At 39.4% G+C, this 23,720-nt stretch overlaps 2 protein-coding genes across 13 annotated transcripts in view; one reads left to right on the forward strand and one right to left on the reverse strand.

Moving 5' to 3' along the window:
- Positions 1 to 305: 305 nt before the first annotated feature.
- Positions 306 to 7,346, reverse strand: PIGP (phosphatidylinositol glycan anchor biosynthesis class P). Its single transcript, XM_031459444.2, has 4 exons — positions 7,224 to 7,346; positions 3,573 to 3,645; positions 1,615 to 1,733; positions 306 to 627 (listed from the first exon to the last, which is right to left on the reverse strand). Exons 1-4 carry the CDS (start codon positions 7,303 to 7,305, stop codon positions 509 to 511), a joined length of 393 nt encoding a protein of 130 aa, XP_031315304.2. The 5' UTR covers positions 7,306 to 7,346; the 3' UTR covers positions 306 to 508.
- Positions 7,347 to 8,083: 737 nt separating this feature from the next.
- The window catches only part of TTC3 (tetratricopeptide repeat domain 3), a 109,617-nt gene continuing 93,980 nt past the window's right edge, over positions 8,084 to 23,720 (forward strand). For 5 of the 12 annotated variants that reach the window (XM_031459393.2, XM_031459398.2, XM_064475843.1 and 2 more), the window contains exons 1-6: positions 8,123 to 8,312; positions 20,503 to 20,657; positions 21,264 to 21,306; positions 21,624 to 21,774; positions 22,238 to 22,322; positions 23,211 to 23,264. In XM_031459393.2, coding sequence (XP_031315253.2) covers positions 20,514 to 20,657; positions 21,264 to 21,306; positions 21,624 to 21,774; positions 22,238 to 22,322; positions 23,211 to 23,264 — 477 coding nt within the window. In that variant the 5' untranslated portion in view covers positions 8,123 to 8,312; positions 20,503 to 20,513. Of the gene's footprint in view, positions 8,313 to 15,099; positions 20,658 to 21,263; positions 21,307 to 21,623; positions 21,775 to 22,237; positions 22,323 to 23,210; positions 23,265 to 23,720 lie in introns of those variants that run through there. The other 7 variants (XM_064475859.1, XM_010980975.3, XM_031459404.2 and 4 more) reach the window with 7 other exon arrangements.

Consider the following 23,720-nt stretch of genomic DNA (forward strand, 5'->3'; position numbering starts at 1 on the left):
CCCTCTAATCTTTGTATGACTGGCTCCTGTTTTTATTAATCTAATCTCAACCTTAACTGCTTCTCTTTGAGCAGGCTCCACTGACCACCGGATCTAAAGAAGTTATTCCTTAGACGTGAATCTGACAGCAAGCATACATATTCAATGTATCCTTCTCCCAAATCTAAGAGCTTGAATCCTGGGCTTGTAAGAACAAACAATGGGAAGGACACAATTGCCCTTTGAAAATTACAACATGAATGCCTTCCTGGAGGGGCTTCTTATTTCTACTGATACTTCTTTTTAAAAAGTCTGCTATATGGTAATGCAGTATTTTATTTATTCTTTATTTATTCTATTAATAACTACTATTTAAGAACAGTTTAATATTAATGGAACAATCTAAGGGAAATTCAACTTACTTTTTTTACATTTCAATATTGGGTGTTAATCAGAAAGATGGTCAAAGTAAGTCAAAAACTTATCATAAAAGTTTGGTGTTTAGTCTACATACAATTCAGTTTTTGGTTTAAAGTTCTTTGGCTGCAAGAAAGAACATTTGGTTTACTTCACTAATAGGAATATCTCTTAATGCTGGGATGGCCTCTTCTTGGTATTTCTTCTGCTGTTGATTTTTAGCATAGTTATCTGGAAGAAGAGGACAAAAGACTGTTTACTCAAGCAGTTATTTCTACAATCTCTGTGGTCTGTGGAGACCCACCGCATAGTTTACTAGGCTAATGTTTGGATAATGACAAGCACCATGTTTAACATAATTAAAAGGCTACTTAAATTCTCCCTTCAGAAGAAATGTCCCAGTTAGAATAAAAATTAGCAAAAAACTTTTTGCAACCTCTAACTTGGATAAGAAATTAATATTTCATTCAACTATACAATGATGATTAAAGTCCCATCTGCACATTTCTCATAGGAACAGAATTACATACAGGCTTAGAAAAGATATTTAAATCAACACTCCAAAACTATTAAATCATTTGGTACAATCATTCATGCAAACTTAACAATTTCCCATCTCTGCAAAAATTATCTATTTGCTGTAATTCCAGCCAAGTATGCAGGGAACACACAGTAGGTGATCAGAAAAGAAATACTGAACAGTTGAAAAATCATACTAGAACTTAAAAAAATACTTTGCTTCCTAGAATCTAAGCAATGGCAGGAATCTAATTTATCTTAATCTTTAGACTTGAAATAAGAACTTAAAAAAAAAAATAAAACCACAAAAACATGCTGTGGCCCTTTTCTCCACATAATTGGGGTCAGGTGCACACAGCGATCCTGAGGATACAACCCTCCAAATTCCTCCTCCCAGGTAAGGTCTGCATGCACCTCTTTGCCATCCCTTGATCAACATGGCAAAGTTGCCAAGGAACGTATCATATACTTGCGGTTTTGAAGGGAAAATGTACCTGTTAAGCAGTGCTATAAACAGCATGTTCATGAGAACTTATTTCTGCCGGGTAAACATTTCCTCTGGTATAATTTTACTATTTCCCCTAGTTTCTTTTTACTGTGTCAATGTGTGTCACTTACTGTACTCTATTCCTGGTTGCTTTTCTTGATAAAAGTGTTAATACCCCACACCCCCAGCACTTTCCTTTGATATGAATTTACCTGTGATTGTGTGAATGGAGTTGAGTGGAGAGGTACTCATCATGTTTATTCCAAATAAGAGTAAATAACCGATCACTATAGTAATGAGGAGGTACACAGGCAACGCAACTGCCCAGTATCTGCAGAAGAGAGTATTAAAGTATTAAAGTAACAGACTTCCTAAAAAGTTGCAGTTCTTAAGAGTTCACCACTTATATACTTTAAAAACTTTTAATTTTCATTAAAATAATACATGTGCATAAAAGACAGTCAAATAGTTCTACGAGACCTATAATGAAGCTGCTCTCCTGTATCATACCTGTCTGGACCGTGAGTCTTACTTCCCAAAAGGGAACACTTTTAGCACCTAAGTTGTTTCTTTTGGTGTTTATCTCCACTTTTCTATACAACATACTCATGTTATTATTTATTTTCTTCAATTTCAGACATTTTCTCTGAAACATTTGCTTGGTCTCCCATGAACTTATCAATATGCAATCCCCAAATCCTCTGACAGGACTCTAACATGCCTCTCGATACAGTTAGGCACATCAAGGGCTCTACTTTGCATGCTTTATTGGGTGTGTTATTTAATAATTTCCTCCCTACTGTTTTTTCTTTCTGGAACTCCTAAGAGTCAGATTGTTCGCTGTTACACTTTCCCATCTTTTCCCTATTTTCTATTTTGCTACATTGTGCTCTACTTTCTGGAGATTGCTTTTGGTTTCTCTTCTAACCATTCAATTAAAGTTTTAATTTTGGTGATTGTAATTTCCAAAGGCATTAATTCTCTGAACAGTCCCTATTTTATAGCATCCTATTGTTTCACAGTTATAACCTTTTTTTATCTCTGAGGATTTTGTTTTTTTAAAGTTTTCTTCCAGTCTTTGCATTATCTCCATTTCCTCCAAGTTTCCTTTTTTTCTTTTGCATTTCATTTTCAAGGTTTTCTTTTAATATCTGCTAAGTTATGGGTTTAAAACTTAATTTTAATTTTTATTAAAATAATACATGTACATAAGACAGTCAAATAGTTCTACATATTTAAAAATGAAGTACTAAAAGTTAACTGGAAGCACTGTGTATATGTGGGCTGGGCTGGTCAACTGGTGACCTTCATTGTGGGAGACCTTCATTGGAGAACCTCTTAATTATCAGGAATGATGATCCTTTCTCTCAAGCTGGTCAGCTTCCTCAGGGAAGACCCTGCTGTCTCGCTGGGAGGAGCCCGGTGTATCAGCCCGGCCACCACAAGCCTGAGGGCCCAGTGAGGAGAAGGACTTGGGAGGCACCTTACTGCTCAGCGGCGCAGATTTCCACTTTTTCCTGTTTTCAGTAAGGTTTCTCACTTCCACTCAGTTAGGCCTAGTGTTCCCCCAGCTACAGATTCTTACTCAGCCTTTCCAGAACATAAAACTCCTGTCTCCTGCAGGGGGTTGGCACCCAGTTTTGAGTGCTGAGGAGGGGGATTTGAGGGGCCAATGCTCTTTACACACAGTTTTCAGCCCGATTCAGAAACACCGTGTTAAAGAGGTCCCTGTGCTTCCAACGTCTGGGCCTCTCTGCCTTGTCGGCACAGAGCCTCTGGATGGCTTCCCTGCTTTAGCCATGTGGCAAGGTGAAAATCAAGTCAGTTACCTCTCACCCATCTGCAACCCACTTTCTCACATTTTATTGATACTTCTCTGCTATCCCATTATTTGTTCCTGTGGGTTTATAACTTTAAAATTATTTTTTCCTGTGGGGTTATTTTAGCAAGATTTAGGGAGGAAATGGAGATAAAGATGTGTATTCACCTAACCATCTTTAAGAAAAAGCGTATCAATGATAATCTTTAAAAAGCTTTCAATTTTTATATGGCTATTTATGAATCTTAAAAGAAAAAACATTTAAGATTTGAGTAGTCTTAAGGCAAAATCTGATCCTTCAAAACAGCATTAATATACTCTGATTTTATTTAAGAAATATATTAAACTTACTTTTGAGGCCAATAGGTTAAACCTAAGGAGTTTAGCCAAGATTCAGGAATAAAAGCCCAGACAAGGTATAGTACTGTAGAAAAGGGGAAAAAGAATGAAAAAGAAAAAAGAAAAAAGGTCAGTAAAGCATGTATCCAATTCATCAAGGTTCAGATAAAAAAAAAACAAACTCCTTTAAAGCTTCCCTGATTAACTCAGAAATGAGTTTTCCCTCCTTTTAGTTCTAGCTCCTTATTTGTACAATTCTTGTAACACTGATCACAATTACCTTTTACTAGTCATTAAAAAAAATTGTGGTAGCAAATAAAATTTACCATCTTAACCATTTTTAAGCATCTGTTAAGCTCCCATGCCTGGAGAAACTAATGTCAACTCATCGTATGATAGTCAATTTGTACAATAAATTATGAACCTGGAAAAACACAGTTAAAGCAAACTCCCAAGAGAAATAACCATCCAGGCTCCAACCAGAGGTTTTAATCAGGGAGCTCAGGTCTGGATCTCAGGTGGGTCACTGTGATAGCTGCATGCAGGATGTGTCTGTGGAAGAGGAGAGGCTGTAAGAGGCCCCCGGGCCCAATGGCAGGAGCCAATGGATGACTCAGAAGGAAAGTACCACTGAAGAGGACTCCTAGGTTTTCAGAGTGGGTGTCTGGAAACTTCAACCGTGAAGAAAGAGATACTGGTGCAGTCATTCTCCACACAGCATGGAGAGATTTTCCAAAAATATACATCTGACCGTTTCACTTGCCAGTTCAAATCCTTCGATGTCCTTAGAACAAAATCCAAACTCCTTACTAGGGCTTGCAGGAACTCCCATGACCTGGCTCCTGCTTGCCTCTCCGACATCTAGCCTTCAAACACTATGCTCCAGCTCCAAACACTCTCATTTCTGTGCTTCACACAATCTTCTGGATGCAGGGTCACTGCACTTGTAGGGAGTGCTGCCTGCCTGGAATGTTACTCTTTTGGCTTTCTCAAGAGAGATGGTTCCTTAGCTTTCTTCATGTCTTAGCTCAAATGTCACCTTAAGAGAGGCTTTCCCCCATCTCTTGCTTTCCCAGCTGTGTCCAGACCACCATGCCCTCATTACTCTGTCATTTCACTTTTTTCCTTCAAAGCTATTATCACAATCTACAGTCCCCCTAAATGAATATGCTGAAACCCAAATCCCCAGTCTGATGGATTTGGAGGGTTGGGTGGGAGAGCTTTGAGAGGTAGTTAGGCATGAGAGGAGTGTCCAGGATTATGGGATTAGTGTTCTTATAAGAAAAGGAAGAAACTAGAGCTTAAGTGCTCTCTCTCCACTATGTGAAGACACAGGAAGAAGGATAACCATGCTGGCATCCTGATCACCCACTTCCCTGCCTCCAGAGCTGTGAGAAATAAACATCTACTGTTTAAGCCACCCAGTCTATGGTATTTTATTACAGCAGCCTGAGCAGATTCAGACAACTGGTTTTTAAAATCAGTAAGTATTTCAATGTACACAGAGAATCCTGTAACCCTCCAGTACCCACCACCTAGTTTTATTATAACTGCTGGGTATTGGCCTCTGACCTATCCTATTACTTTTTGCCTCTCATTGCCTCAGGTTTCAACTCTACTGACCTCCTATTCCTTTAAACCATGGCATCCTCAGGGCTTTTGCACTGGCTGTTCTCTGCCTGGGAGGCTCTTTCCCCAGACTGCCACTGGGCTAACTCTCACTTAAAGAGTCTGTGCTTAAAACTCATCTCTCAGTGAGGCACTTCCTGACTGCTATGTTTAAAACAGCACCCTCCTCCCACTCCTTATGCCCCTGTCTTGCTCAGCTTCTCCCCATGGTACAACATTACCATCTGACACTCTATAAACTTTACTCATTTAATCTGTCCACTGGCTATCTCCTCCCTGCAGAATGGAAACTCCATGAAGGCAGGAAACTTTAGGCTGTTTTGCTCCTCCCTTGCCTGTGAGAGTGCCTGGCACCTCGTAAGCACGAAATAAAAATTTGCTGAATTAGTTTCTGGTTGTGGGTACTATTGGATTTAAGTCTTAAAGTCACTGCTTTTATTTATTTGTACAGTTTTTAATCCTTCCAATACTCTATAGAACAGGGATTTACAAAATCGATGATGCTGATACCAGTAACAGCAGCAGCTAACATTTATGTAAGTACAGGTGGCCCCTAGAAATCTGAAGAGGATTTTCACTTTTAGTAAAAAAGTGTTCCGCGTTTGTTTTTCAGGGAGCTGAGGCAGTGGCAGTGCGCACCCAGAGCAGGGAGAGTGGCAGGTTCGAGCTCCTTCTCCAGAGCTACGCTCAGCATCTCAGTGACAGCCGCCATGGCTTTGAACTGTGTCTGAGCATCTTTATCAAGCTGAGGGCATTATCTCAATTTATTTTGTGCATCTGTCAGCCAGGCATGCCCTTAGGTAACTGCTTCTTCGCTTTACACCATCTGGCTTATGAAAGGTTTCATAAAAATGTACTTTTGGAGAGTGGGGGAAATCTGCACTTCCTGTTCCTATGCGTTCTTTTAAGTGCTTTGCATAAATTATGGCAATTACTCTTCACAACATACATAAGAAGCAGCAGAGTGAAGTCAACTCAGTGTGTCTGGGTTCAAATTCTTTATGTTATTTATTGTCTTTGTGACCTTGGGCACATTATTTAAGCCCTGTGTTCCTCAGTATTCTCAGCTGTAAAAATGAGGACAATAATGGCATATCTACCTCACAGGATTGTCTTATGCTTAATAAGCATCCGATGAACATCATCACCACCCTTTCATAGATGAGGAATCTGAAGAATCAAGAAAGTAAATGGTCCTCCACAAAGCTAATCTGTGGAGGAGTCAGGATTTGAACTCGAGTTATAACTTCTTCACCCCACAGACTCCCCTAGCCAACAGCTTGGTTGGCCAGACTGAGGCAGTTAGGGTTCAGAAGCACTACTGTGCTCCCATCTCCTGGATTTCCACAAAATCCTACAAAGCTGTGGGCACCCATTTTTCTGCCTCTTATTTCCCTCATAATTTTCAGGTCCTTTTGGGAGAGATGTGGGGCCTGTTGTGACTCTGGGCATACTGCATCGCAGTGGACATCAGTTTCTCCTCATCTGTAAAATGAGACCTCATGGGGACTGATGGAGAGCCAAGATGTAAAGCACAGCTGACTGCTATAATCCAATTCTTGCCACTCCCTAGCTCCCACAGGCTGCACTGGGGCCACAAAGAACTTCCCATTTCCAAACCCCAACATGCCTTCATTCAAGGCCTTCCAACTTCTTCCTTCTCACTGGGAGAAAGCTAACTCTGACTTCACAGTTTGATTTATCTCTACACTGGGGTTCCCAAGGCACTGAGTGTTAACTGTAGATGCACTCAACTATCTTGTCCACGAAATCATGACTTTCTCCAGGGCAGGCACCAGGTTTCATTCACTTTGCGCTGCAGCATGAAGATTTGTTGAGATTAAATCTTTAAGGCTAATGTCTGGCATATAAAACACCCTGAACAAATGTGCGTTCCCTTCAGGTTTTCTCAAAAAGAAACACAGGTAAAAAGACTCGCAGTTCACGTGTGCACATTCTACGAACAAATGAAATAATTTCCTTGTCCTTGAACTGTAGAGAAAGACCCTGGCTATCCATCAGAAAAGTACTTACTGAAGCCAAACTGGGAGCTTAAGAAAAGAACAAAGCCATAAATCGCTCTTTCTGGCAATGGCGACGGTGAATTTTCCACCATTTTCCCTGTGGCTTTAGACAATCTGTGGGAAAGAAACACAACCATCTGTCAGTGATTCACTCCTCTTCACCATCGGTCTTTTATAACCTCATCGCTTTGCTACGGGCAACCTCTGCAGTTTCGTTCCCAGCCTATACCACCGCAAACAGCCACCCAGCGCACACACCCCCAACGTACGCCTGCTTGCACAAGTGCACACAAGCACCCGTACCTCGCCTGCACGCGCACACTAGCCAACCAGCCCGCAAACCTCACGAGCTCGCGCGCGCGAGCACACACGCCAGAGCGCGCACATCCCGCAGTGGGGGGTGGGGGAAGGCTAGGGGAGAGCGGGGGAGGGACTGACGCCGCTCCTGCTCTGCAGGCTTCGCCTCCCCGCGGAAAGGGAAGGGCAAACAGGGAGAGGAGGCCGGCGCGGCCTCCCCAGGCCTGGGCCTCGGCGCCCGCGGCCTTTTCCCGCGCTCTCGTGAGGTTTTCAGTTGGGGTTGGAGGGGTGACCCTCGACCTTGGGTCCTCCTTGCGCCCACTCGGGCCCCTCCCCCCAGTTCGGCCACCTCGGTGCCGAGTCCCCTGCGCAGGCGCCGACCAGGTAGCCGCAGGGGGGCGAGAGAGGAAAAACAGTGAAAGGCCCAGTCACGACAACAGCCCTCGTCCGGGCGCAGGCGCACCGCGACCCCCGTCGGGCAGGAACGCGCGAGCGCGGGGGCCGGCGGGATCGCTCCGCTCGCCGCCGCGGAAGGGGGCCGGCGCAGCGCGACGGCGCATGTGCGTTGCGACCCACGTGACGCGTCTGCCGCCTGCGCTGCCGCCCGCTCCCGCCTGCCAGCTGGCTGACGTGGAGGGCCCGAGGCGGCGGCGGTGGCGGCCCGCGTCCGAGGCTCGCGGGCTGCCGGCCCCGGTGAGTGCACACCTGGCGCGCGGCAGGGCTCCCGGATGTGTCACCTTGTCGCGCTGCAGCCGAGATGCCCGGGGAGAGGGGCCCTCCACACCCCCTCCGTGGGTGTGTGGTGAGTGTGGGTGTGTGCGCGTCGCTCGCCTCGTTGGCTGTGGTGTCCGCGGTGTGTCTGCGTGGGTCGGGGGCCGGTGCTCTGGGAGTCGGGGGTCTGTGTGTGGCCGCCTTTGTCGGCCGCAGTGGGTGTGTCCCCTTTGTGTAATGTCCTTCTTCTGCAAGTGTGGGTCCCTGAGGGCTTCTGTGCGAGGGTGGGAGTAGCCCCTTTGTGTGCGCACCTCCCGGTCGCGCGCGCATCTTTTGGCTGCTCGCGCACTCTTCCGGGGGTCCGTGCGAGAGTGACACTCCCAGTAGACTGAGGGGATACCCAGGCTGGGGCGCGTGGGCACGCGCTCACTTGTCCTTTCCCTGCCCCTTTGTGTCTGCGCCGGTTCTTTCCAGCGATGGCGTAGACGCCCCTGGCTGTGTGAGGGGCCCCCCTTTGTGTCACTGCCCCTCTGCGTGGGATGCGCGTTCCCCGCGCCTCCTGCAGTTATCACCGCCCGCAGCATCTCTCGCCCGGGTGTCCGTGCGCGCGTGCCCCGCCTGGGTCCTGTCGAGTGCGTGATCTCCTGTGTGCGGGTTTTTGTTCGCGAGTGTTCGTGAACATTCTTGCACGCCCCATTCTCTGTGTTTGTGTTCCCTACAACTGCGCCACCTGTTTTCGTAAGAATGGCTGCCGGGTCCGGGGAGGGGGTGGGGGAGGGAGAAATCCACCCTGCGCTCCTCCCTCCCTTGCGCCTCTTTGGAGCGTCCTCCCTCCCGCTACTGTAATGGGAAGAGAGGACAGCAGCGGGTATGACCGGCTGTTCCGAAGTGTGTTCACGATGTCAGATGTGGTCTGTCGAGCATGTATGTTTTGGGGCCTCAATAAGGGGGCCGGGGCCAAAAATGGAGCCAAGGCGTAGGTGAATGTTGGCTGGTACCGATGTGGCGTACCTTTTTTAGAGGCGCCCTAGACGCCCAAAGCCTTTCAATTGCAGGCTCCTTCCAAAATGTATGTACACGACAACTGAGCAGATACATTCTAGCCCATCCGGGGCGTCCTTGATAATATTTAACGGTTCATGTCGTGTTTTATGGCATTCACGTAAATTGTCACTTTTGATTCTTCCCAATGTCATGGCGAAGTAAACAAGGTAGACATTTTACAGATTTTACTCCTCCATGGGGAGCAGTTTCTCCGTAATTACAGCTCTGGTTAGGGCATTTTTTTTTTTTTGCTAGAAATTTGCATTTTATCCTGAGAGAAATGGGGTTAATTATAAGGATACACAGGGAAAGAAGCTTTAAACCTATTAACTACCCAGTTACTTCTCTTGCTCTAAGGTTCGTGCTCTGCGCTCAAGGGCTACGTTTTGGTGTCTTGTTTCTCGCTGTTCATTTGCTCAGTTTTCTTACTCTTGCCTAATTTTCTGATTTTTCTTTTTAATTTCTGGAATATTTCATGTATAAAATACAGAGGGGGATCTAACCAATCCATGATTAAGATTTATAGATGTAATTATTTTGCCAAATTTACTTCAGATCCTCTTTTTTTTTTTTTAAGAAATGAAATTGTAAATATTGGAGATGCTCTAAGTTCCTCCCTCTTCTTACCTAGAGGTAGTCACCGTGTTCAGGTTTGTGTATATCATTCCCTTGCATATTTTATATTTGGACCACGGTGAATCCATAAACATTATAGTGTTGTGTGTTTTAAACTTTGATAGTATTAAATAATATGTCTTTTTGCAACTTGCTTTTTAAAATCAGCATCACATTTTCAGATTTATATATGAATAAATTGGATAATTGTGTCTGGTTCATTCATTTTAATTGCTGGTATAGAATTCCATTGTGTGAATATACCGTAATTTATTTATCCATTTTCCTATTGATGGACTTTGAAATTGTTTCTAGTTTTTGACTATGAAAACAATTCTGCAATAAATATATTTGTACTTATGTGGCACACATTTGGAAGTTTCTGTAGAAAATACACCTAGTCGTGGATTTGCTGGATAATAGGGTATGTGCATCTTCAACTTAACCGAGTATCACAGAAGCTCTCAAAAGTGGTTGCACTAATTTTCACTCTCACTGGTATTGAGTGAGGATACTAATTTCCTCACATCCTTGCTAACACTTTTTTACCCAACTTTTACATTTTTGCCTTCTCTTTACTGACCAGCTTCCTTATAACTTTAGCTTGTGGATCAAATTGCTTGCAGCCACCTTGGCATCTGCTCTAGCCCTGTGTCAACCTGTGGCTTCATCTCTTGCAGCTAACTGGCTCAGTCTTTATCTCATTTGGTCCTCGTAAGATTAATTCCAGCTAACATTTATTTTGTACCTAATGTTTGTCAGTTTGTATGGTTGTTATAAAGGTAATAATTTACATGGTATGTTCTCTGTACCTCTCTAGTGACAGGTGAGGTGATTTAAATACTTTTTTTTGCATATGATGAACAGTTTTTTAAAATACTTTTTCTCTTTAATGTAATATTTGATACTTTAAAAATATATGTAACATATATGCAGGTTATGAAGCAAAACAATAAAATGAACACCTATCAACTCAATCCAGGAATCAAAATGATCGATACTGAATGTGCTCATCTCCAGAGTGACTGCTATCCTGAATTGTGTGTGTCATTCCTTGTTTTTTAATAATTTTATCAGATATGTATATATCCCTAAACAATGTATGGTTTCTATTGTTGTTGCATTTAAAATTAGGAGTATTGGATACAGGTTTCTGGGGCTTGTTTATTTCACTCAATGTTATGTTCCAGAGTCACTGATAATAAGTATAGATGTTAAGTCATTAATTTTCACTGCTGTGTAATATTCCATGGGTGAATATAACACAGTGTATGCATTCTTCTGTTGATGAACATTTTGGTTGTTTCTAGGTATTGCTATTTTGAAGATTTTTGTATGTATCTTCTGGTACACAGTTGCAAGAATTTCTCTACTTTTCACACTGGGGCATACAGCCTTAGGGGAGTAATGAGTTTTCTAAGGAGTACTTGGGCACAAGTGACATTAATCAATCAATTTGTAGATCATTAAATTCCATGTGTACCCTTTCCTAAAATTAGTAATGCCTGAGGCATATAGAAACTTCCTCCTGGTTTTACTTTCCTACCTTCCCTTTTGTAGTAGCACTTCTACCTTAGATAAGGAAGGCATACTATTCACTCACATGGGATCTTAGCAGGGCAATGTCCCAAGTGAACAACTTTCCCTGGAAAACAAAGGAATAATTTAAAATGCATGCAGCGTACAGTGTTAGGGAATGCTTCTTTTAATCAAGGCACTTCTCATCTCCTCAACAGCTGCATTTCCAATGAAATGTAACTTTTTATGTTTAATTATCAGTGTAAATACTAGTTATTTTTTGATACACTGTATAATAATTGACATATTTTAGACCTGTGATATGTCAGTTTTATTTTAAAATGTCACTGTGATACTCTAGAAATTCATTCTTTGCAATTATTTAAACTTAGGGCTGACTTTTTAAAATGTCATGTTAAAGTGTGAAGAGTAGCAATCTTTAAAAGCATTTTTGGTGGTTTGTGAGTAAAAAAATATTGGAATGCCAGTGTGGTAAGCTATTTGCTAAGAAGTGGGATTGCTGGGTTATGAGATATGAATGTTCAACTTTACAAAATGATACCAAATTGTTTTCTAAAGTGATTGTATCAGCTTATACTTTGGCGAGTAGTTTTGTCAATTTATATATGTTGATCAGCAGTGTGTACAAGTTACAGTTGATTTATATTCTCTCCAACACATGCTACTATCAGACTTTTTAATATTTACCAATCAAATGGATATGATAGGATGTGCATTGTTTTAATTTGCATCCTTTGATTGTTAATGAGTTTGAGCATCTTTTCATATGTCTCTGAACCATCTATTTACCTTTTTTGAAGTACCTGAACGTATCTTTTACCCATTTTTCTGTTGGGTTGTCTTTTAAAACTAATAAACTGGTAACACGCATCCTTTATTGAGTATATGCATTGTAAATATCTTCTTACAGTTTGTAGTCTTTTTACTCTTTATGTTGTATTTTGGTGAACAGAAGCTCTTAATATTAATGTAATCTAATTGGGAACTTTCTCTGCCCTGGGATTATAAAGACTTTCTCCTGTGTTTCTTTTCACAAGTTTTAAAATGATGCCTTTCACATTTAAGTTCATAATGCATCTGTACTGATTTTTGTGTATGATGCGAGGTAATGATCCACATTTATTTTCCCCCACTGTGGGTACAGTTGACCTCATACTATGAATTGAATTGGCCCTCTGTTCACCAGTGACCTTCTGAACCATCTCTTTCACATTTTTAGTTTCTATGTGCATGGGTCTGTTTCTGGCTCCCCATTCTGTTCCACTTGTCCACTTGTCTGTCTCTGTTGATACCACATTGTCATGATTATTGATGCTATAGCTTTACCCAAAATCTGGGGGGCACTTGAGTCTCAGCTGTTCTTGTTTTAAGAGTCAGCTTGTCATATGACATGAAAAACCCTTTGGGAATTAATTGGAATGATTGAATCAATTTGGGAGACACTTGAAATCTTTAAGATTTTGAGGTATGTATTTTCATTTAAATAGGTTTTAATGTCTTCTAATACAGTTTTGTAATTTTTTCCTTACAGAGCTAACTTTTTAAATGTTGATTCTAATATTTTTAGTAGTTCTGTTGTTAATATAAGTAATGTTTTTTAGATTCTATTTTATGACTTTATTGTTAGTTAATGTAAGCTTAATGAATTTTTTACATTGGTCTTTAGTCATCCACTTGATAAACTCTTATTCTAATATATTTTCTGTAATTCTTTGGGGTTTTCTACGTGGATAATTATATCACTTGCAAATAGTGACACTTTTGGTTCTTCCTTTCCCAATTATTTTCCCTTAAAAATTTTTTTCTTGTCCTACTGTGCTGGCACACTTTAGATCTATGCTCAATGAATGTGATTATGGGTGTTCATTAGAAGTGATTATAGTGACCATACATGTCTTGTTTCTGGTTTTGGAGGGAATATTCCCCATTAGAAATAAGGTTTGTAGGAGTTTCTGCAGGTTTTCTTTATTAAGTTAGGGATATCTTTGTTTGCAATTTTGTTACATGCTTTTCTGAGTCTGTTCAGAATATCTTATGGTTTTTTTCCTTTAATATGTTAAATATAATGGGTTCCAGTTTATACATTTTCAAATTCTTAATTCTCTCTTATACTTGTTCCTAAGATAAACCCAAATTGACCTTAATGGATTGTCTTTTTATGAACTATTTTGCTTATATTTTATTTAGGATTTTGTATCTGTTTATGAATGAAATCACCTGTCATTTTCCTTTATTGACTGCCTTGTCTGCTTTTGGTATCCAGGTTACACTTACGCCAATTAGAGAGTTCCTCTTTTTCTGTCCCCTGGGACAGTTTGGATTGGAGTGATTTGTTTCCTAAGTTTGGTGGTATTTGCCTGTGAGATCGTTTGGATCTAATTTTCTGTGAGTGAAAGGATTGTAAATTGCTAATAATTTAGTAGTAATTAGCATTTGAATAGTAATAGGACTTCAAGTTTTCCATTTCTTTTAGTCAGTTTGGTAAGATTTTAGAAATTTTTCCTTTGAATAAAAGTTTTAAGTTTATTAGGATCAAGTTGGTATTGTCTTAGTCCTCTTTTTAATCTGTTTTATTTGTGGTTACATTCCCTTTTCTCATTTTGAATATTACTTGTTAAGTGTTTTTTTTCTTAATCTTGCCAAAAGTTTGTTTTGTCAGTCTTGGCAGAGGATGAATTTTTGGCCTAATTAGTTCCCTCTGTTATATTTTTGTTTTCTAGTTCACTTTTTTTTTCTTTTATGATTTCCTTCCTTTTCCTTCTTTGAGTTTTTTCTTATATTTTTCTAATTTACATTGCATGATTAATTTTCAGCCATTCCTATTTGCTACTGTAAGCATGTAAATCTATACACTTCGTCAAAGTTCGTTTTTGTTTTATCTTAACACGGTTTAATTTATGGTGTTTTCATTAACTTTTAAGTGTTTTTTAAATTTCCATTTTTTTCTTTGACTTAAATGTGTTTTAAAGTTTTCTTTGAAACGTGTTTTAAAATTTCCAAATATATCTACATTAACATTTTTCCTTTTTGTTACTCCTTAGTTTTGTTCTCAGAGAGTATAGTGTGTATTTTGTCTTTCTAAAAACATTTGTTTGCCATTGCTTTATGGCCTTGTACGTAGTGAATTATAATACTATTCTACATACTTACAAAGAGTCTATATTCTCTAGTTGTTATGTGTGTATCTGTTAGATCAGGCTTAGCAATTGTGTTGTTCAGACTTGTCTTTATTTTGTTTGACCTAGCATTCATTAAGAGGGAGGTGTGTTGCAGTCTTCCACTGTTGCCTTCTAACAGACTTCCTGTAGTTCTAACAGTTTTTGTTTTTATGTATTTTGAGACTATTTGATTAGACACATGCAAGCTAAACATTATTTTCCTAATGGATCGAGCCTTTTCTGTCATGCTGTGATTCTCTGCATGACTGATTTTGTTTTTTGTCTGTTTTGCCTGTCCTACCTTTCTTTTGGTGGTAATTTATCTGGAATAAACTTTTCCTTCCATTTTACTGTCACTTTTCTTAACCTCCTTACATTTCAGGTGTTTCTTATGGGAAACCTACTACTGGATTTTTCTTTTAATCCAGTCAGATAATTAATGTTTTTTAATTGTTATTTTCAGAAGTTAGTTCAAGTCTCTTGGTGGTCAACTCATTTTTTTAATCTAAAATTATTATTTTACCCTTGTTTTTGAGAGGGTATACAGTTTTGTATACAATTTTGATGGGTATACAGTTGTAGGTTGGTAGTTTATTTTCTGTTCCTTTGGTGAAGGCATTATTCTACATGCAGTCTGTTCCCAGTTTTATTTATGCTAATTTGAAGAAAATAAAACTTCTCTTTTGGGTACTTTGGATTTTCTGTCTTGTTACATCTTCCCTTCTAAGTCTAGATGGTGATTACTTTTTGTTTATCCTATTGGATATACATGTTTCCTGATTCTGAATTTTGTTTTTCATGAAGTATCAAAGATTTTGAGCCCTGTGTTCTTTAAATATTGTCTTTCTGATTTTATCCATTTTTGCCTTCTGGGAATTTAACTGGATATATATGTATTTGACTGTTTCCAGATCACTTACTTTCATCTTTCATAGTTTTCATTTTCTTGTATCTCTACCAGAACTTCCAGTGTTGGGTAATTTCATCAGGCACATCTTGTTCATTAATTTTCTCTTCACCTGTGCCTAGTCTTCTCTTTCATCCACTCATTTTATTTTCTTTTACTTTTAATGTTTATATTTTTAAATTCTTAAAGTATCACTTGGTTCTTTTTTAGCTATACCCAGCCATTTTGAATAGTCTCAAGTTGTTGCTTGCTCATTTTTTTGAATCTGTAGATATTCTGTAGACTGCATCTGACAATCCCTGATGTCCTTAAAGGTCTAGATTTATTGCATGTTTTTCCTAGTGCCTCCCTCATGGTGGGTTATCACCTCCCGTGCCTGGAGATTTTCAGTTAGGAACTCTTATTTGATTGTTCTTTCTGTGTGGGAATCTTGAGAGTCTGATCTGGGGATACTTCCTTTTGATGAGGTTTGTATTAGCTTTGGCTGGAAGCTTTATGTGGGACCACTTTTCAGTTCTCTCACTTTGCTCCTGGCACATGGCTCAGTGTCCTGATCCCACTACTGCTCTTGGCGTTATAACTTGTTATTCTTGGTGGTCAGGTTTAGTTTCTAGCTAGAGGTGGTTACTTTTGGGGGAAAGGGTGGCTTTAAATGTTTCCTATTTCTGTGAGCTCAGCAAAATATAAAAATTTTAAAAGTCCAGCATCCACTTTATTTTGCAGTGATTTATTGCCCCATTAGTTCATCATAACTGATGGGCTCAGAAGTTCTTTACATTAATAGTTAATTTTTGTAGTATATTCATTTTAGTTTGTATTGGAAAGAAATTCTGTCCTATCAAACAGAAGATTTCTTGGTGATATCAAATTTTCTATTAAAACAAATTCATGTCTATGTTAAAAGTTGAGTTATTCTAAATAAAAATACTAAATAGGCAACAGTACAGTTGGCAAGTGGATTTGGCAGCATTTTCTATTTTGGGGAATGTGAATTAAAATTTTGGGAAACACTGAGGTAGGGAATCAAGGTGAGTAGGGCACAGTGTACCCTCTGGACCCATGTCCAACCTACAGAAATAAACCTGTAATGACCAAACAGTATGAAAACTGCTGTCAAAATATATGAGCAGGGTCCTCTGGGCTTACAGAGAAGAGGTGCAAAAAATAAACTTGGTGGTAGTGAGACATTCAGGAAATGCTTCCTGGACTGGTAGGCATTCTGGTTGCAGAATAAGGGTTGTTTAGGAATGACAAATGGTTGAGTATGATTAGCTTCTACATTGTGTGTCATGGAGTGACCAGAGAAAAACAGGAACAGGACCACGAAAGGCCTTCTATGCTATCTAGGGAGTTTGGACTTTATTCTAAAGATGAAGAGAAGCTATTGAATTATTCTAAGCAGCAACAGTTATGATTAGAGTTTTAGAGGATGCCAAGATTGAAGGCAAGTCACCAGTTAGGAACTGTTAGAGTAGTTCAGGGGAGAAAAGTTGAAACTGTAGCTAAGGCAGTGGCACTGGACATGAAGAAGTGTATGTGTGCTAATTTTGGATTTCCTAGAAGAGTCGAAGTGACAGGACTTTGTGGTCAGTTGAATAGGAATTTTAAAGGAGGCTGGGGAGTCTAGATTGACCTCCAGATTTCTGGTTTGGATAACCAAGTGGCCTGTAGAGCAATTAACTGGTAACATACAGAAAGAGGAAAGAACTTGGTTTCATTTGTTCTTGAGGAAAAAGATAAGTTTGTTTTTTAATTTACTGAATCTGAGAGGCTTGTGGGACATCTTGGTTAAGATCTAGTGGCAGTTGACAGGGAGAGTCTAGAAGTCATGAGATGCAGCCCAGCCTGGAGAGATCTGAGAGTCTTCAGCATTTGGACATTTCAGCCGTTGTTTGCTGCAGTGCAGTATGAGATAATTTAAAGTGGTGCATAGATAAACGCTTAAAACGTTTTTTAATAGTAAGAAATTTAACATATCTGAAAAACATAAGTTGTACTTCAAACCTATGATATCATGGCTTTTACCGCTTAGGCCAAGTGAGCCCAATAAAAGAGAAATATTAAGTAAATAAAATACATGTGATCTGTGGAAATGGCAAAAATTGTGGTGAAGCTGTGCAAACAATGGAAGTTCAGAAAGTGCTGTTGTAAGCTGTGGGTGTGGTGGGTAAGGTCACCCAAGGAGAGAGTAAGCGTGAGAAGAGAAGAGAGTTGACACTTGGGTGGCGGGGAATGGAGAAGAAGAGCCCATGGAGACTGAGGAAGAGCAGCCAGAAGAATAGGAGGAGAACCAGGAGAAGATGGTCTTTGGAGTCCAGATGAAGAGTTCTGAGAAGGAGGAAGTGGTCAACAGCGTCAAGTAAGTTGTAAGCTGAAAAGTGCTCTTTGGACTTAGCAATTAAGGTAGACCATTTAGGTGGAAGCATCCAAACAGTGGATTAAAAAAGTGCTCCTCTAATATTAATGTTAGCTGCTATTTGTAGCATTTCCTGGATGCCATGTGCTATAAAAAGCACCGTGTTAACTGATAAACCAGGTAGGTAGCATTGCTGTTCTCATTTGATATGTGAGGAAACTAAGGCACAGAGAGGTTAAGTAACTTGTCCAAGATCACACTCAGGAAATGGGAGAGCCTGGATTCAAGCCCAGGCAGTCTGGTTCCAGAGTCCACGCTCTTAACCACTATGCCACATCGCCTCTCTGGTTAAACAGAATAGAAAATAAAAATAACACCAGTGTCGTAATTACGGCACAGCTGGTATCCTCCGTGGTATCGGTGAGATATGCCAACCAGTGAATGACCAGCATGGTGTCACAGTGGCTCAGTCTGCCAGGTATGAGCACGTTGACTGTATTGTAACTGATACCATGATGGTGATGTGTGGGCTGTGACAGACAGTTCTTGGCTCTTTCTGTATTTATATACAAAAAACATTTGTAAGACAAATGAGTTTAAAAGGGTATATGTTTTTAGAATAGCATATGTCCCATATTATGTGCCATACTTTGAGTGCTAAAATGTCTTTTAATTTTTTCCACTCAATTGTTTACTTTTGGAGTTAAATTATCTAAATTCTGAAAATATTGTTCAGCCAGAACAGGTCAGGTTCCAGACACTATAGATACCCAGTCTACTGTAAAAGGTCACTAATGACTTTTTTGAAGCAGCTTTCCTTGAACGGTAGAAGTGGAAACCCAATATTAGGAAGCTGAAAATGAACGGGAATGGTAATGGAGGATATGAATGGGAGAAAGAGGAAGAATTCTCAGTGAGGTTGAAGAATGTCTATGGTAGGAGGTAGGGGAGATGTGAGGCATAATGACTCTTGGCTGTAGTCAGAGGGCAGCTAATCAGGGGTAAAGGCTTAAAAACTGGTTTAGATCTGGGCAGTGATCCAAGGTGTGGCCTTAGGAAGAGTCTAGGTAGGTGGGCTGTGAGGTTCATTTTAGTTGAGGAGGCAGTTGCACTGCAAGGCGAGGGTCTTGAAGGGGTCGTGCACGTGGACGTGCATGATGTGGCTGGGATGATGAGAGAATTTGGAGGAGAGAGGCGAACACTGAACTAGTCGCCAGTGTTCTTAAACGTGACAACAGCAGAGGTAACTAGATGGCAAAAAGGAAAGCACATAGTGAAATACAGTATTTGAGAGGAGGGACTATAAATCAGGAGACCTAGGTTTAAATCCTTCTTAGCTTAGTGACCTTGAGCGAATTATGTAATTTTGCTATAACTGTTTCCCATCTGCACAGTGGAGATGATGATAATTGGACCTGCAAAGACTTGCTGTGACGATTAGTGAGGCGGTGCACGTGAAACGCCTGGTACAGTATGTGACAAAATAGTGTCAACGGTTTGCTAGGAAGGTTGTTACTGTTCTTCACTTCTGATACTGTGAGGTTGGCATACAGCAAATTGGACATAATGAGAAGGGTTAATTAAAGAAGCAGATTTGTACTCCAGGGACTGTGGTGGTCTTGCTTGTAAGAAAGAAATTTGGTTTATCCTAATAATAGTGGGATAATAGTAGTGAAGTGAAAAGGTATTAAAAAATGATGTTAGTGATGGTGCTGGTGATGATCAAAAAGAAAGCTATTACTTGGGCAAGAGTTAGAAGTAATCAGATGCTCCAGCTTTCAGTGATATTTAGGTTTCGTGGCTATTCTCTGATAGCTATACATATTTTTTTTATTGAACTTTCTTCAGGAAAAAAATCCTTAGCCCAAAACTCCAGGCCTAATTCCCCCTTTCCCCTACTGTAATAATTACTTTTAAAATGGGGTTGTTGGTAACTTGAGGGTTTTGGCCCACCGATGCAGTCAAGCAGTGCTGACCGCCCGTGTGTGGTAGTAGCTGTGAGAGCGTCAAGAGCAGCAGTTACGAGGAGGATGGAAGGTCTGGATGCGGCTTGAGGAGTTAGGAGAGTGACATGCTCACCCTGTACCACTTCAGCTCTGCCCCTCTGCCCAGCTCAGAAACACACACTGAGGACGGATAGGAGAATATGAGCAGCTGGTGGGAAATCATTTTCTCAGTGGAGTCAGGGTTTAGTTCTGGCCAGGTTGAGAACGTGGCAGTTGTATATGATGAGATGGCGTGTTTCACAGGATGTAGTGAAAGCAGGTGGGGTAGAAGGGCAGCGGTGGAAAGATGTCTTTTGTTCATTCAGCAAACCCTTGTTTGAGGGCTTAGCATGTGCTAGGCACATACAGAGATGAATAAGGTGCCTATAATTATCTTTCCTTGAAAGGAGACATGTAAACAGTTAAATTCAGAGTAGGGGTGGTGACTCTTTGTACCTAAGGAAAAGAAGAAATAGATTGAACTGCTATTTGAAGAGAGGCAAGGGGAAAGAATAGCAAATGAAGATGAGAATCTTCCAGAAGTGTGTTCTTATTGGAGTTATCTCCTTGGGACATAAGTTCCAAGTATTTTTATAATGCACCATAGAAGCTAGGAAAACTGCTCATGTCATCTCACATGATTCAGTTACTGATTTAGGGTTGTGTTATGTCCTTAGGGTGGTGCACCATGGACGATTTTGCCCTGAGAGATTTCACTGTAGCAGATTATGCCTTGTTAGAAGATTGCCCTTATGTGGATGATGGTGGCTTTGCTCCTGAACATACGTCCAGTGATTATGTTCGTGTGACTCAGCTTTACTGTGATGGGGTGGTAAGTAGATTTGTTAACTTTTTGTTTTTAACATTGTGTTTTCTTAAAGGTTTTTTTGTAATTGAGATATAATTGACATACGATACTGTATTAGTTTCAGATGTATAACAGTGATTCAGTTTACATGTATATTGTGAAATTACTACAGTAAGTCTAGTTAACATCCATCACCGTACACAGTTACACATTTCTTGTGAGAACTTTTAAGATTTACTTAAAGGTTTTGTGATTTAGAGCTATCTGAGTAAAGATGTTTTTGTGCTCCATGAGTTTTTACAGGTTTTACATGACTTCTACATGATTGGTTTTTGAAAAGGTCATTTCAGAAGTGCCTCAGCAAGGATAATGTGTCATGCCAGTGATGGTGAAAGGCTGTTTTCTGACGGGAGATTAGAAGGCTCTCAGGGAGAGCCATAGAAACAGATTTGGGGGAAACACTGGAAAAAGCCTAAAGGCTCATTGGTTGAAGATGTTGTATTCAAAGTTTATAAGTAAATGAACTGAATTTTTTTTAGTTTGGTACTGATAATCTTTACATTACAAATCAAGAACTGTACTTTTGCATTTTACCAGATACAAGTCAAAAGAATATTTTTCTTTTTTTAGGGCAGACAGTATAAAGATTATACCCAAAGTGAGAAAAACTTAGGTGAGTACATTGCTATTTTTAATTTGTTGAAACAACCGTCAAAGAAGGTTCATCCATTCACATCAGCATAACAGGCTTATATACCTTTTAAAAATTTATTTTTACTATTCTTTTTCATTATAAACTAAAAAATATTTTCTTTGTTAAAATAGAGTTTTAGCTAACACTTAAATATTCTTAGTATCTGATAGGTTAAAATATTTCATCCGTTCATTTCTTACCTTTCCGTATCCATTTTTGCCTTTTTCTGTAAGTGTTGATTCATTCCAAAATGATGCACAAAATACTAATTTAAAATTTCTTTTTTTTTAATTAAGAATTTGACATCTGCACAATGTGGTGTAGTAAACCTATTTCTGTCCTACAAGATTACTGTGATGCCATTAAAATACATGTCTTCTGGCCACTTCTGTTTCAACGTCAGCACAGTTCTGTAATATCACGGTTGCACCCGTGTGTGGAGGCCAAGTAAGTTGCTACATGTTACTCATTTTGTATGAACCATAGTAAGCATGTTGCCCACTACTGAGAAATGCCAAGTTCAGTGGAAGGCTTATGTCTCATCTGTGTATACTATTAACTCTACTTTTGTTTAATAGAGTGGAAAAAGTTAATACTTGGGATTTGGGTATGAATGAATAATCATGGTAACATTATAATTAATGAAACTGAAGAGCATTAGATGGTAGATTTGAAGCTGAATAAGGAAAAATTAATATGCTTGTTTATAATTACCAGCATTGTGGTACAGAAGGAAGAAAAAGGTATAGTATTTTGTCTACTTAATGAACTTATTACCTACAGTGAGGAAACAGAGAACTTAATCTTTTTCAAGTAGTTTAAATTGAAGTATAACATGTAATTGTAAAATTCAGTGGATTTTTATATATGAGAACCCAATCTCTTAAAAAATAAATTTGTCTTTAAACAGTTCTCATGCTTCTGAGATAAGTTTGAAGAAATTACAACATCTTGAATTGATGGAAGATATTGTGGATTTGGCAAAGAAAGTTGTGGTAAGTGGTAGAGTGTGTTTTTTTCCCTATTTCAAGTATATAAAATATTTATATGGTATCAGACCTGTGTTACTAATTTATAGTGGTTAACAGGTCATGGTTTTAGTTTTGGTTAACCTGAACTTACTCTGTAATCCATGAATTTGTGCTGTGTATTTGAGAGATCAGGTAGATGGCTGTTTTCATTGTTCTGACATGACATGAGGACCACCCTGCTTCTTGTCGTTAAAGGATAGAAATTGGAATTTGTCATGAATGAAAGTGTCCTCCTGGTTCACAGAAATCTTTGTCACAGATTCTGAGAGTGATGGCTTCTGTCTTGTAACTTAAATCCACACCACTGTCATCACCACCACAGCAAATATTTTTTCTTTGGGGTAAACTTCATCTTGTCACTTTTAAGGAGGTATCCTAGTACTGCACTCCTCAGTGTGCAGTACTAGGCCATTTAATTTTTCTTATTTCAGTTAGTGAAATATTTTTTATTTCAGTTGGTTATGGAGCCAGCTGTTTCTCTTGATAATTCTGATTGCAAACTTAAATTTAGAAAGGGCATTCTGATGTTATTTCCTGCAGATAATCCTTGGTAGTAACTTATATCAGCCAATTTAATTTTATAAAAAAATTTAGGTGTAATGAACTTTAAAATCCATACATCTAAAAGTTACACTAAATCATTTTATTATTAGAAACTTATGTAAGACTATTTCTGACTTCTTATTTTAGAGTCCTTAAGAGGTAAATTGGGCATGAAAGTGCTTGTGGGAAGTGGACTACTTTGTACAGAGTGGTATTACTGAAATGTAGGATTTTTTTTTGTCCACTGGAAAATTAAAGTATGATTGACCAAATAAGGAAAAAAATGTGTTTTGTTTGTTTGTTTTGCAGAATGATTCATTCTTTATTGGAGGCTTATTGAGAATTGGTTATAAAATAGAAAATGTAAGTGTTAACGTGGAAATCCAGCACAACAACTCTGAATAGATTTTCATTGCCCCTTGTACTGGGTCCACAGAGTCACCATTTTATATGCAGCATTTGGTAGTACTGATTTCTGTATTTTGCCTAAGCAATCTCTGTATTTTGGGGATTTGTATGATTTTCATCCCCCCCCCCCATATGTAGTGTAATTTGGAGCTTTAATTACAGATTGTTTTTTCTCTTTTAAATTATTTATCTGGCATATGTTCTCCCAAGTGAAATCATTACATCCCTGGTATGAGCATTTTTTGATGTATAGTTACTAGATAATCCCTAGATACAATGGTAAACTATTTTTAATGCTACTAGTGACATAAACATCTGTATGTTTTCTTTACACCTGACACCAGCATTGATAACTTCACTATTTAATTTCAGAAGTCATTTCAGACACTAGAAGCATGAATAACATTTTAG

This window comes from Camelus dromedarius, chromosome 2 (genome assembly GCF_036321535.1).
Source record: "Camelus dromedarius isolate mCamDro1 chromosome 2, mCamDro1.pat, whole genome shotgun sequence".
Lineage (NCBI taxonomy): Eukaryota > Metazoa > Chordata > Mammalia > Artiodactyla > Camelidae > Camelus > Camelus dromedarius.

What these genes read in the sequence shown, in the direction of transcription:
- PIGP (XM_031459444.2), bottom strand. Translation starts at nt 7,305, where the DNA reads ATGGTGGAAAATTCACCGTCGCCATTGCCAGAAAGAGCGATTTATGGC. An exon ending in AAGCTCCCAGTTTGGCTTCA is followed by an intron (nt 3,646 to 7,223) that starts GTAAGTACTTTT and finishes CCTTTTCTACAG; the next exon opens with TACTATACCTTGTCTGGGCT. An exon ending in TTAACCTATTGGCCTCAAAA is followed by an intron (nt 1,734 to 3,572) that starts GTAAGTTTAATA and finishes TCTCTTCTGCAG; the next exon opens with ATACTGGGCAGTTGCGTTGC.